Source organism: Megascapheus bottae, chromosome 14, assembly GCF_031878675.1.
Source record: "Megascapheus bottae isolate mThoBot1 chromosome 14, mThoBot2.hap1, whole genome shotgun sequence".
Taxonomy (NCBI): Eukaryota; Metazoa; Chordata; class Mammalia; order Rodentia; family Geomyidae; genus Megascapheus; species Megascapheus bottae.
The window spans coordinates 7,093,530-7,107,765 of NC_143522.1; the positions used below are offsets into that span (position 1 = coordinate 7,093,530).

Below are 14,236 nucleotides of genomic sequence, written 5' to 3' on the forward strand. Positions count from 1 at the left end.
GCATCTGATTATCCTCTAGGAACATGAACAGGTTACCACACATAGCCCAAGGGTTTTAGGGTGCCACATAGTACATGCCATAGCAGCCTGCTTGTGAAAGAGGTTCCCCTGGCAATGAGTCTGAATGGCATCTGTGCTAAAGACTCGAGTTTGGACCACTTCCCAGCCTCAGATTTATCTCAGGAAACTCCTGGTTCTAGTTCATTTCTCTCTTCCAGGTGAAGCATGGCCACTCTAAACTGGTCTGGTGTGCTCTTGTGGGGAAAACCTTCTACTATTACCGGAGCCACGAGGACAAGGTACTTCCTCAGCCTCTTCATTGTACCCCTCTCCTGCTTGTCACCATGGCTCGGTGTCCTGATGATAGTCCTCAGCTTCACCCTCCCCCACCAGACCCCACAAGGCCAGGGGGCATGGCCTGTGTGATGTGAGGGCCTCACTCTGCTTCTGGCCTGGCCTCAGTGCTCCAGCTCCACCTCCACCTCCTTATCCTTCGTTACACAACCACAGCCATGACCCTCAGCCCTACAGTGCCTAAGCGTCCACAGAGAGGAGCCTCCCCTGACCCCTTAGCTGTTCTATTCATGGAAGGTTCATATCCACAGCGACCCCTGGGCCAACTTCCTGTGCGGGATGCACACATAGAAGAAGTAGATCGATCCTGCGACTCAGATGAGGACTATGAGGCTGGGGGAACAGGACGGTTGCTCTCTTCCCACTGCACCCTGGTGATCCACCCCCCCGACCACAGCCCCACCTATCTCCTCATAGGTACCAAGCATGAAAAGGTAAGGGAAGGACTGGGTCTCCTTGGGCTGATGTTCTGGAACTCACTTCTCTCTTTCCCCTGAGCTTCCCTAACAAATGCATTTCCCTCTTGGACACTAGCTAACGTTCTGTGAATGGAGTGTTTGCTTTTATTGAATTCAGTCCTGGGGGAGTAGTATCCCTGTACTAGGGCCATGAAATAAAGTCAAAAACTTAGAAAATTGGGTTCATGTTGATTCTGAGTCTTTCCCCTAGATTCTGTGGCATTGACTTTTAGATTTGAGTTAGTGTCTTGCTAGCTTGGAACTCACAGATCTGGAATGCTGGGTTTACAGGAGTGTACCACAAAACCTACCTTAAGATGGTAGAAGCCAGGCGGTGGCTCAGGCCTGTAATCCTAGCCAATCAGGAGGCTGAGATCTGAGGGGTTCAAAGACAGCCCGGGCACTAAAACGTCCCTGAGATTATTATTTCCAGTTAATCACCAGAAAGAAAACAGAAGTGGCACTGTGACTCAAGGGGTAGGCTAGTAGCCTTGAGCTGAAGAGCTCAGGGACAGCACCCAGGCCCAGAGCTCAAGCCCTACTACTGACCAATTCCACTGCAGTGGACATGCTAGGCAGGCACACTGCCACTGCGCTAACCCCCAGTCCCAACCCTACTTTTGCCTCTACCTTTCCCCACCCCACATATGTGATGGCTTTCCATTCTCATCTAGGAAACATGGCTGTACCACCTCACAGTGGCTGCAGGTGGCAGCAGTGCCAAGGTGGGCACTGTCTATGAGCAGCTCATTGGGAAACTGATGGATGGCGAGGGAAACCCAGGTAAGGACATGGCTGCATGGCTTTCAAAAGGAAATTCTGCTGTACCCAGAAGCTGGAAATACAGGGGAACTCCTATCCCACTCTGGGCTCTGTCTATCCTGGCCACGACCTCGACGGGATTACTCTGAGAGAGTCTGGGAAACATTTTTCCCACAACCTGGGTAAATGTTTTACTCTGTTCAACTGGCAGCTTTTCTGGCTGGGCAGAGGACTGGGGGTGTGGGGAGCGGGGAGAAAGGCAGCTGGTTAATCTATAGTTAGTTTGTTAATCAATAAAGGAGCCAAAGTCTGGAAAGGCTAACCTAAAGCCTGTGGTATTTTTGGGGGGAGAGAGCAGGTATCCTTTATTTTGCTGCTGATTCTCAGGAACTAAACAGTGTCACACACAACTGTTAACACTTCATTCCTGCTCCAAGGCAGGCCAGTGTTTATGTTCCTCCTACCAGACCTGACAGCGTCAGGGAAGGCCCATCCACACACCCATAGCCTTGCTCACTCACTTGCAGTTCCATAGTAGAGCCAGGCCACCTCCCTGTGCTTGTGAGTGCTGCTTCCGCCTCCAGATTAAATATCGCCTCTCCCACAAATCAGAAGTTGGGATTTGGGGAGTAGGAAGTGAGCTCCTCCTTCCCAGCAACTCCTACTGCTGTCTGCTCTGCGTAGATTCCCCCCTCTGGAGGCACCCCATGCTGTGCTACAGCCGAGATGGGCTCTGCACCTCCCTCACCACCCTGCCCTCGGAGGCCCTGCAGACCGAAGCCCTCAAGCTCTTCAAGGTAAAGCGGGAGACGTCACACAGGTCCAGCCAATGGTGGCAACCACACAGTATATGCCTAGGCTCTGTCTGGCGCAGCTTAAGCCCACCATGATGATGCATGGGTGGAAGAGACCTGAGTGGGGAGAAGCCCACGGGGCTCAGGGAGGCAAGGAGAGAAGACACACAGGCTCCCCACAACCCCTCCATGGCAGGAATGTGAAATCCCCATAGATAGGGAGAGGCTCTCACTTTCTCTGGGAAATGCCAGAGAAAACTCTCCACTGAACTACCTGCCTGTCTCCTTAAATAATAGCAGGAAAGGACAGGTTTACATTGCTTCTGCACCCCAGAGATTATGGCCTATTTTAGAATCTTGGTGCCTTAAAAAAAAATTCTTTTTTTTTAAGATACATTTTCTAGGGACACATGCTTTAGAAACTCAGCTCTCAAGGCTAAAGCAAGAGAATTGTAGTATGAGGCCAGTCAGGGCTAAAAACAAGACCTTGTCTAAAAAGAAAAAAAAAGTTGTTTTGAGGCAAGCTTATGTCTTGTTTATGAAATGGAAACATTTGAAGAGTGCTACCCAGTCATGCTGGTTTATATTTATAATCATAACTACTAAGGAGGCTAAGATCTGCAAGACTGTAAGTTTAAGGTCTGTTCAAACAAAAGAGGTCACTAGATAATCATCAAGATGAACAGCTGGAGTCATAACTCAGGTGGTAACAGCATCAGTCAAGCATGCACAGTGCCCTGAGTTCAAACCCTTGTACCTATACATTCAAAGAAGACTTAAATATTCTCTCCCAAAGTAATCCCTTTTAGTCTTGCAAGCAGCAGCAATGCTTCCTCTTAGAAAGGACTGTCTATTAGTGAACAGCTTTGAGGCTCTGTTTGGGGCCAAAGACACCATTCACATTCGGCATCAGGATAATCACCTAGGGCTATGAGCCTATGTCCACTGTGGCTTTCCTCCCAGTCCTGCCAGCTCTTCATCAACGTTCCTGTGGAGGCTGCCTCCGTGGACTATCACGTGTCACTGGCCCAGACAGCGCTGCAGGTCTGCCTGGTTCACCCTGAGCTGCAGAGCGAGATCTACTGCCAGCTCATGAAGCAGACTAGCTGCCGCCCACCACAGAAGTACTCTCTCACACAGGTGGGCATTCCCCGGAGATGGGAGAGCTGCACAGAACCATTGACAAGCATAGCCCCGGAGGTAGGGAAGTAGGAGGTGCCTGAACAGGTGTGTTGTAAGCCAGTGGGCAGTCTATGCTCCAAGCTACCTCATAACAGCAGAAGCCTACCTGCCCCTATACTGTCAGGCTATCTGCTCTTCTGGACACAGCCTGAGCAAGGTAGCCATTCTGGGTAGCCTCAGAAGGGTGGGGGTGCTGGCGTGCTCAGGGCTGCAAGGGCCTAGTGAGGCGGGGAGGGGACCAGCACTCATGACATGCCACCTGTGTGTCCTGGCAGTGCTGGCAGCTTCTGGCTCTGTGCGCCCCCCTCTTCCTGCCTCAGCATCACTTCCTCTGGTATGTCAAACAGCAGCTCCAGCGCCACGCAGATCCCAGGTGAGTGACCATGTTTCCTCTGCCCCTCCGGTGCTACTGATTGCGGCTGGATTTAAGGAGGAACTGGAGTGGGTAGACTGCTCCTCCCCTCGGAGAGGCTCAGGGTGGGCAGACTTCACTGTACACAGTGTACACAGCCTTGGGTATTTTGTGAGGGCTCTAGTGTGGTGCCATCTTACCCCCAGTTTGCCCCCACAATGTTCCTTCTCCGCTGTCCTATCTTCCTGAAAGCCATTTTGTGCCAGCAGTCTGCTGCAAGATTGACCATGGGTGGCAGTGAACATTCAAGGCTGTTTCCTACAACCACTCAGCTAGCTTCAGCCCTCACTAAGTCTGTGTACACATCCCAGATAGCAAAGCAGAGGCCCTGAGGTTTCCTTGTCTTTTTAGAAATGAAACTGGCCAGTATGCCACCTACTGCCAGCGGGCAGTAGAGCGGACGCTGCAGACAGGGGAGCGGGAGGCCAGGCCGTCACGTATGGAGGTCGTGTCCATTCTTCTGCGGAACCCCTTCCACCACTCTTTGCCTTTCAGCATCCCTGTGCACTTCGCCAATGGAACTTACCAGGTGAGTAGGCAGGGAGCATCTCCTGTCCCTGCGTCTTCTGTCACTGTCCACAGGAGAACACCTTTGGTTGGGTGGTGGCTTACAGGATTTCAGATTTTGTTATTTTGTTGGTGGTACTGGGAGGCTTAAACTTAGGGCCTAGGCCACTGTCGCTGAGATTTTTTTGCTCATGACTAGTGCTCTACCACTTGAACCACAAGTTCTACTCCTAGCTTTTTGGTGGATAAGACTCCCAGGGACTTTCTTACCAGGGCTGACTTTGACCTCAGTGCTCAGCTCCTGAGTAGCTGAGGCATAAGCCATTGGCATCTGGCTTTTTTTTTGCCCAGGCCTGGTCCTCATACTTATGCCTCCCATGTTGCTGACATTAAGGCATATACCATCACTTTTTTTTTTTTTTGGTCTGTGTGAGGCTTGGACTCTGGGCCTGGGCGTTGTCCTTGAGCTTTTCAGCTCAAGGCTACCGCCCTACCCCTTGAACCACAGTGCCACTTTGTTTTCTAGTGGTTAATTTGAAATAAGAGCCTCATGGACTTTTTAGTGCCCAGGCTGACTTTGAACCTTGAGCTTTGGATCTCAGCCTCCTGAGTAGCTAGGATTATAGGGTGAGCCACCACACCCAGCTAAGCGTTCAGAATCTTAATAGAATGGGCCTAGGATTTGGGTAGGAGATAGTGTAATTGTGTAGGTAGAGAGCCTGAGTCTTAAAAGTGCTTTGCTGTTTGGTGCCTTGGAAGTGGGTCTTTTGAACCCAGTGTATGAAGAAATGATCCTAAAACAGTAAGAAAGTAGAACAAGGCAACCCCCCCCCCCCAAAAAAAGAAAACAAACTGACAGGAAAGGAAGAACCAAGCCTGTCTGGTTCCAATAACAGTGGGCAGGCTCAGATTCCTTAAAACCGGCCCCTGTGTGTGAGTGTGGAAAGCCCCCATTGTCTTCACCTTGTCAGCATCCACCTCACATCTTTCCACCTGCTCTACTCAGACCCCTCCCCGATCCCTAGTGAGCTCCCCAGGAAGCCTGCTGTGGGTCAGATCATTTCTTTCCCGCCAGGTGGTTGGTTTTGACGGCTCCTCTACAGTTGATGAGTTCCTCCAGCGGCTGAACCAAGAGACGGGCATGAGGAAGTCATCCCACTCTGGCTTTGCCCTCTTCACAGACGATCCTTCCGGCAGGGACCTGGAGCACTACCTGCAGGGGAATGTCAAGGTGATAGCCTCCCTGCTTGGCTGCCTCCTGGCTTGGGGAGATAGGTGGTAGGGGCAGAGCCCATCTTGGCAGATACCTGTCTGTTCAGCAGCCTCATTGGGGTGAAGCCCCAGGTGCTTACCAGGCCATCCTAGCATGTATATACAAGCAGAGCAAAGCTGCACATGATATCCACAGCCCTGCTTCCTTGCAGCGCTGCTATGCAGCATTCCAGAGTCTCTTCTCAGTTCAGTATAGGGATAGGGCGGCCCCACTGATCCTGCCACCAGTGTCATCTTCCTATTCATAGGTGGACAGCCACAGCCTAAACTCATGGTGCCATATGCACCAACATTGCACTTTCACCCCATCTGCAAAGCCTGCGTTCTGCTTATAGGCCCTCCCATGGTTTACGGAGGCAGGCCCTCTTAGTACCTATGTAAGTGAAGGCCTTGATGTACTTGTGGTCTGGGTTGGTGCCACGGGGTTAAGTGTCTATGGGAATGTGCTGCATTCAATGGACACAGAAGCTCCAGTATCTTCTTTCTGTACAGCACCAAGACAAAGACTTCTTGTCTTTTACCATTATTTAGGAAAACTGTGCCATAGATCTTGTAACTGTCTATAAAGCTCTGTTACACAGTAGGTGTCTGAGTATATGTGTTTAAAGGAGAAATGTAGCTGGTAGAATTGAGCCAGTGATGTGGGCGCTTAGGTTTTGACTGGGACCTTCCTGTCCCACAGGCAGCTCCCTTTCCTCTTCCTCCCAGGACAGCGGGGCAGCATTCTCTGCTTTCCAGCTCACTACTGTGGGGGACTGAGTGGCAGTCATCCTGGGTCCCGGGTGTGTGAGGTCCTGCAAGGCAATCTTCTAATATGAGGAACCCTACCACCACCCCATTCCCCGTCAAGTCCAGCTACCTGGGACTCAGTCACCTCAAGAGAGGCTTTCCTTACTTTCCTCTTTTCTTCTTCAAGATCTGTGATGCCATCTCCAAGTGGGAACAAGCCCTGAAGGAGCTGCACCCTGGAAAGTCTGAGGGTGGGACACGTGTCGTGAAGCTGATGTATAAGAACAGGTCCAGTGTGCTGCCGAGGGTGGGGAAGTTATGAAGATTTCACTAGATGCCATCTCACTGCGTCCCCAACTGAGTGGCAAAGGGGCCCACAGATTGCCACTCTGTATGGGGGTCACCAGTTGGGTACCTGCCTGGCTGCCTCTGACCTTTCCTGACCTTCTACTGACAGGCGGGGCACCTCACCTCAGGCTTCCTGTTAGCCTCCCAGCACTGTCTGTGCATGTGTGTACATACACTTGCCAAGAAAGCACAAGCCTCGTGGATGGCTGCATGTTACTATGAGAATATGATTTCAAATGAGCACCAGATATTTAAGGCTAAGGACCCATTCTAGAAATACATAAGTAGACAACCATTTTTTTAAAATCAATTTCATTAGGAAAATTCCATCCTAGTATGTCGCCAAGCAAGTAACTTTCAATCCTTTAGTAAACCGATTCCAGGTACCAGATTTCCCTTACCAAACACAACCAGTCTAATGTCATATGCAGAATTAACGACTAATCATGTTACTGTGGACATGAGATCAGTGTGGTGTGCAACTGCAGTTGTCACACTTGGTCACAGCTTCTAGGACGATAGAAAATAGGTTCGCAAGCTGGGCGTGGTGGCTCACGCCTGTAATCTTCACTACTCAGGAAGCTGAGATGTGAGGATCATGGTTCAAAGCCAGTTGAGCACTACAAAGCCCAGGAGACTCTTTTCTCCAATTAATCACCAGAAAACCAGAAGGAGCATTGTGGCCCAAGGTATAGGGCGGTAGCCTTGAGCTGAAGAGCTCAGGAACACCACCAGGCCCAGAGTTCAAGCCCCATGACCAACAGCAACAACAACAAAAAATGTTATCCCTGTCTGGAATCCCAGCTGAAATAGCTTATTCTCACTCTTCGTAAAGGCTGTACTTTCGGAGTCAAGTCAAAGGCGAGACAGAGCGAGAGAGGCTGCTACTTGCTTCTCAAACCAGTGGAGAGATTGTAGCTGGGAGATTTCCAGTCAACAAGGAACTAGCTCTTGAGATGGCTGCCCTGATGGCCCAGGTAAGGTTGTCTGTCCAGAAAGCAGGAGGGTCAGGATGCCTTCATGGGACTCCAGTTAGAACCACTCCTCCCTCAACTTGAAACAGGAGGTTCTTCAGATCCTCTGTCCTCAGGAGAGAGTGGCCTTGCAGTTACACAGCCTCCCTGTTATACAGAGAACAACTGACTCCTCACACGGCAGAACTCCTCACCCACTGCAGATGCAGGCTGTGTGCAGAAAGAACCCCATGTCTGGGTTTGAGTCCTCTTTTTTTCACCATGTGCCCTTAACCAAGTCACTCCACTTGACTGTGCTATAGTTTTCTCTGTACTGAAAACCCTTTCCCTTCCTGCCTCCACAAGGATGTACACAGTAGAATACTTTGATAATGTATAATCCTTAACTTGTGTGATAAAATTTAGGAACCATCCAACACTTTAAGTAGAATTAGGAAGAACACATAATCAGACTTTGACTTGCCTTGGCCATCTTGCAGGAGTTATCTGGGATACCTCCATGGTTCCTGTAAAAGTCTGGATCTGCCTGCTGGAGACAGGGGAAATAATCACGGTGGTTCTTTGTAATTATAACCATTAGCTTGAATACTCTATAGAGTAGGCCCTGTGTGAAGCCTTTCATATATACTTTCCCATGGCGCCCTTATTCCAGTTTAGTTGAGGAAAACTGAAGCTCAGAATTTAACTTGACTAGAAAAGAAGCTGCTAAATGGCAGAGCTGGGATGGAGCCAAGTGTCTGACTATAAATGCCAGGCTGTCCTCAGTCCTGCAACCTCTTCCATCCTGTAGCCTCTATTTCTGGATTGGGAACTAAAAGTCTCACAGTGATTTCTTTCATCTGCCACACTGTCTTTAGATAAGGATTTGTTTTTGACTGCAAATGAGTATTGGTCTAAACCTTCTAATACTGTAAGACCCCAAGATTCTTTCTCTACCGTCTATGAAACTAGGGACAAGTGTTTGGTTTATTTAACTGAAGTAATGGTTCCATTCACCTATCCAATTGTACCCACCAGTTCCATCAATCCCCAGACTCACGAGTTCCCATATGCTTCTATCACAGGTAGAATACGGGGACTTAGAGAAGCCTGTCTTGCCAGGTGCCGGGGGCACACCTCCTGCCAAGGCTCAGCATCTCCTCCACCAGGTCCTAGACAAGTTCTACCCAAGGCGCTACAGACTTGGTGCTCCTCCTGAACAGCTAAGGTAGGTAGGCTGCAAGTTTTGGGGGAATCTTCATGGGGAGGCCTCAGAGATGTAATGAAAACATGTTGGCATTCACTGGCACAATTTCTCGCCATCTGCCCAACCAGGCACCTGGCGGATATGCTGAGCACCAAGTGGGCAGCACTGCAAGGTTGCTCTCCTCCCGAGTGCATCCGCATCTTCCTGACTGTAGCCCGGAAATGGCCTTTCTTTGGTGCTAAGCTCTTTGCTGCTCAGGTGAGTGCTAGTGAAAGAAGCCTTCAGAACATACTAAATATTCCCTCCCCATCTAGTCACATTTTGTTAGTCCAAGCTGCAGCCCTCACCTACACACTAGTAACCACCAGGGGTCGCCATCTCTCCACTCATTTCTGGCCTACTTCAGATTTCCATGGTCCAGAACAGTGATGGTTCATTATCTTCACATTTTCTTTTTTAACTTGTCAGTGCTAGTCCTGAAAGTAGAGAGATGACCGGCTAACTCACACAGGAGGATTCAGACTTGAAATAATACCCTTCCAACAGTGCTTTAAAAAAAACTTTGAAAGACAGAGCAATGCATAACCTAAACAAATTCATCTCTATTGACTTAGCATGCCACACAGACTACTCAGGCAACAGTTAATTTCACCTCTGCACGAAAAGCCAATAGTAATTTCATTTGGAACTTTTCCTCACCAGGTGTCAGGTGTGCATGAACTTTACAGATCATCACAGACATTACCCTGTGACCAGACATTATAATCACAGACATTAAGTTGGGTCATGGTCCCATTTACTGCAGCTGCAGATCAGGACATTCATTCATTCATTGATCAGATAGTTGAACTCCTACTATAACTAGTGTTAGTTTAGGGTTATAAGTGGAAAGAAACAGACCCGGTCTCCAATCTGCATGAAACTTCCCATCTAACCAAGGAGATACTCATTCATCCTAACCATACATATGTTATTTTTGTCTCTTTTTTAGGGGGTTGTTGGGATCAAAGTGGAATCGAAGCATATAATATTCCACTGAGCTATACCCCAGTATATTATATATAATAGTATTTAAAATATACACACACACACACACACACACACAGACACATTCACTCACAGAGTGCTATGAAGGAAAAGTAAAGGAGTTTTTACAGAGGTCCACAGCGGAGAACCACGTGATCTGAGAGTTTGGGAACAGCTTCAGAAAGAGGACCTGTCTATTGTCTCCTTGCCAGTCATCTGGGTAGGGAAGAGGTCTTTTGGATTGCTCTATTATGACTCTGGCATGCAAAATTCAGAAAATGCCAAAATAGTCATGTTCTATGTGGTTGAAGCCCATAAGACTACATACTTGGGGCTGGAATGTGGCTTAGTGGTAGAGTGCTCACATAGCATGCATGACGGAAAAGCTGGAAGTGGTGCTCTGGCTTAAGTGTTAGAGTGCTAGCCTTAAGCAAAAAGAAACTTCAGTAACAGTGCCCAAACCCTGAATTCAAGCTCTAGGACTGGCAAAAAAAACCCAAAAAACAAAAACCATACTTGCATTCATATTTCCCTAGGAAATGGTTTTTGAGACGGAAGCACTTGAGCTATGGCTGGGCAGAGAACTCATACTCAGTGCTACTGTTGAGCTGGGACTGGGTGTCCTTTCTCTCCAGCTGAGCTTTGCGTCCATTCTTCTGTGGCAGGGCAGGATCACTTCTACCTTTGGGATGTTTGGTTAGCCAAAGCCCCAAAGCCAGTTTACCTTTGCTACAAGTAGCCTGGCTGAATGCCATTTTCTGTGTTTTCCAGGATGAAGTGATTGGAAATCACTATCTAGAAAATCCCTAAGTTAACCTTCATGTTTAAAAAGCACTTAGAATTCCAAATCCCTGTGTGTGTATGATGTGTTTGATGGGGTTTTTTTGTTGTTGTTCCTTTGTTTTGGTCTCTCTCTGGCCCATGTCTACAGCCTGCCCAGCTGTCTTCCAAGGAGAACACTCTGGTGTGGATTGCTGTGAATGAGGATGGTGTCAGCATCCTGAACCACCACACCATGGTATGGAACGCTGTTGTGCTCTCTCTTCTCTCGACAAAAAGGCCTGTGATCCTAGTTCCCATTTCCAAACAGGGCTGAGTGTCCTCTAGACCGGACACAGCTTAAAAACATTTACATGTATCACCAAACTGTGACCACCGCAGAGTTCTTCCTTCTTGGTTAAAGCTTCCTTTGCTTAGCAGAGACAGAAGTTTCCCCAGAACTCACTGGCTCTTTCCACAGCAAGTGCACTTCACTTACCCGTACTCTTCAGTGACAACCTTCGGCGGCTGCAGAGATGACTTCATGCTTGTGACTAGATCTGCTCCTGACCACAGCTCTGGAAAAGGCCACATTGAGAAGTTGACCTTTCGGATGGCGGCTCCCAAGGTGTCAATTTACTCTGTTCTGGTGTGATGTGATGAAACCTTTTCCTTTGTATTATAATCATCCCAAAGGGTTCAGGTGGCAAGCAACTCGGTGTCACTGGTGCACTGGTAGGAACAGGACTACTGGGAGGAAAATCATTCTGGGACAGCCACTGCTGCTCCTTTTTTTCTTGGGAGGGTACTATGTATTTCAGAGGGCTAGATAAACAGAGAGACCCCTACACATCTCTGAGTCCCTGAACTCCCACAGAGATCCCCTTCCAGGTGAGTATTAAGAGAGAGAGAAGCTGAAGCCTAGGACAATCCTGTTCTCAGTACAGCAGCCAGTGGGAAAGCCAGTACTTGGACCTAAGCTAGTTCTCTTCTGACCTCCTTAGATTGCAGAAGCCACCTTTATCATGGCCAGTTATATGAATCACTGTTCTGCAACTGTGAATCCACCTGCCAATCCACCCACAGCCCACCAGCCATGGGAATTGGATGGACACCAGTTCTTTGCTTCTGTTTCCTGCGCTGCTAAAGGGCCAACACTACTATGAAGATTTCTCCTACCTTTTTTTCCCACCCGCACTGGTGTCGCTGGGATTGAGACGTACGTCCTGGGATATAATACTACTGTGATGGGTCTAACCCTCCCCCCCAACTGTTCTGTGAAATGTGTACTGCAGGGTCTATGAAGCCTTTACCTCTAGATACCTTAGGCTTTAGGGCCCAATATATGAAACTCCAGGCCCAGTGTAAAAACCACTAATTGTTTTACAAGAAATCTGACTCTGGACACCACTTGCTTCTTGACTTAGACAAGACCCAATGCTGCTAGGGTGGCAGGGTTGCATTTGGGGCTTCTGCACTGATGCTCTCAGAGGAGCCCATATATATCATTTTTTCTTGCATATGATCCTTATGTGGGGATTTATACTTGAAGTTTTCTGAATATCCCAACAGAAAAAGGACTGAAATTTCCAATTGACATGAACGCTGACAAACGTTTTCAACTCACTAGAACTGGACTTCCTTTCTCAAGTGGGAAAGGGTGGTAAACGCTGACAAACGCCTTCAACTCACTAGAACTGGACTTCCTTTCTCAAGTGGGAAAAGGCCCGAACCCTCCCCTGTATCTCCCCTCTCAGGAGAAACTCTGATCTTTACAAGGGAGACACAAGCTCTTCCCTTACACTGGACTGTGAGCTGAACTTAGCACACACACTGCTCAGGCAAGGGTGGGATTGCTTTAGTCTGAAGTCACCCTGTCTTATTTTAATGCCTGGACAGGGCTCAGTGAAGGCTGTGCACACTACTGAAGGACGAAGTGGTTACTGTCTAGAAGACCAAGGAAATGCTCTGTGTTTATTGCTCCTGACCTTGAAACTTCTGGCAGACTTCCACTGGGAATGAGTTTGGCCATGTGTGTGATATATACTATAGTCCATAAAATACAATGTTAGCTTCATTTTTGCCTTCCTGAAAATAATGTATCCCCATCCACTCAGACCTTCTAATTTCTAGGAGGAAATGAGCTTTGTTTCTACCATCCCCTACAAAACAAAACGAAAGAGTTCATACTCTGATTTTCCAACACTGAAAAACTTGGGTTTTTATTTCACAGCTCTAAGGTAGCTTACCATTTGTCAATACTATGCTAAAAACAGAAAAACTGAGAGAGAGAGAGAGAGAGAGAGAGAGAGAGAGAGAGAGAGAGAGAGAGAGAGAGAGAGAGAGAGAATATGTATGTGTTGTTCTGCAAAAAACTACAAGGCTGGAACTAGTTTACCTGAAACTTCAGCTGCTATGAGTCCCCCCTTTAAAACTGGCAAAAAGACATGAGCCTGCCTCTTTTAAAGGAACTTGACTTTGCAAGGCAAGCAATTTTCCCCCATTTCTGAGTCTCCCAAGGATTTGGAGGGGTCTAGCAGAGATAATTCTACCTCGAATAAGTCACACATCAAAATTACAATGGGCTCCCATAAACCTCTCCAGGGCTTGATGGAAAAGGCAGAGATTAAAGCTCTCCTGATGTCCTGAGTGTCTCTAAGGCCAAGGTGTTTCTTCTTAAAAAAAAGGTTGTAGGAAACAAATATGGATGAAGCATGTTTACACTGAGTTTAGAGGTGAAGCTTTTTCCCTCAGCCATCCCTGTTCTCCCTGACTTTTAGGAATCTTCTCTTAGTTTAATAATTTAATATAGGAGAAATTGCCTTAGAAACAAAGGCTTCTGTAATTAGTTTCTCCTTTAATGAAAATGGTTCCATGTCTGAAAACCAAACCACATTTTTGTCTCAAATTTTATGTTTTTTATCCCTCTTGAAAAAAGTAAAATTTTAAACAATGGAAAATGCCAAGTAACACAAAAGTATTAATGTACTTGACACCCATGACTGAAATGCTGTGAGACTTGTCAATAAAAGGCACCTGTCTATGAACTAGGTTATTGTGTGTGTTTTGGGCCCAACTAATCCCAGCCTATAAATTACAGAAGAGATGTTGAATTGAAATCCCTTGTACCACCACTTAAATTTTAAATAAACAAAAAGGGGGCTGGGAATGTGGCTCAGTGGTAGAGTGCTTGCCTAGCATGCAAGAAGCCCTGGTTTTAATTCCTCAGCACCACATAAACAGAAAAAGTTGGAAGTGGTGCCGTGGCTCAAGTAATAGAATAATAGCATTGAGTAAAAGAAGCTCAGGGACAGTGCCTAGGCCCTGAGTTCAAGCCCCAGGACTGGCAAAAAAAAAAAAAAAAAAAAAGTCACTGGATACTGGTGGCTTTCACCTGAAATCCTAGCTACTGAAGAGGCTGAGATCTGAGGATTATGGCTCAAAGCCAGCCAGGGCAGGAAAGTCCATGAGGC

At 47.7% G+C, this 14,236-nt stretch overlaps 1 protein-coding gene across 1 annotated transcript in view; it reads left to right on the top strand.

Annotated features, from left to right (window-relative positions):
• Plekhh1 (pleckstrin homology, MyTH4 and FERM domain containing H1) overlaps nucleotides 1–14,126 on the top strand; it is a 42,479-nt gene extending 28,353 nt beyond the window's left edge. Inside the window, exons 14-28 of the mRNA XM_090344334.1 lie at nucleotides 219–299; nucleotides 606–788; nucleotides 1,487–1,595; nucleotides 2,259–2,371; nucleotides 3,332–3,508; nucleotides 3,826–3,923; nucleotides 4,314–4,491; nucleotides 5,545–5,700; nucleotides 6,658–6,758; nucleotides 7,654–7,795; nucleotides 8,857–8,999; nucleotides 9,107–9,236; nucleotides 10,936–11,022; nucleotides 11,245–11,391; nucleotides 11,768–14,126. Coding sequence (XP_090200460.1) covers nucleotides 219–299; nucleotides 606–788; nucleotides 1,487–1,595; nucleotides 2,259–2,371; nucleotides 3,332–3,508; nucleotides 3,826–3,923; nucleotides 4,314–4,491; nucleotides 5,545–5,700; nucleotides 6,658–6,758; nucleotides 7,654–7,795; nucleotides 8,857–8,999; nucleotides 9,107–9,236; nucleotides 10,936–11,022; nucleotides 11,245–11,391; nucleotides 11,768–11,929 — 2,007 coding nt within the window. The 3' untranslated portion in view covers nucleotides 11,930–14,126. The remainder of the gene's footprint in view (nucleotides 1–218; nucleotides 300–605; nucleotides 789–1,486; nucleotides 1,596–2,258; nucleotides 2,372–3,331; nucleotides 3,509–3,825; nucleotides 3,924–4,313; nucleotides 4,492–5,544; nucleotides 5,701–6,657; nucleotides 6,759–7,653; nucleotides 7,796–8,856; nucleotides 9,000–9,106; nucleotides 9,237–10,935; nucleotides 11,023–11,244; nucleotides 11,392–11,767) is intronic.
• Nucleotides 14,127–14,236: the final 110 nt, after the last annotated feature.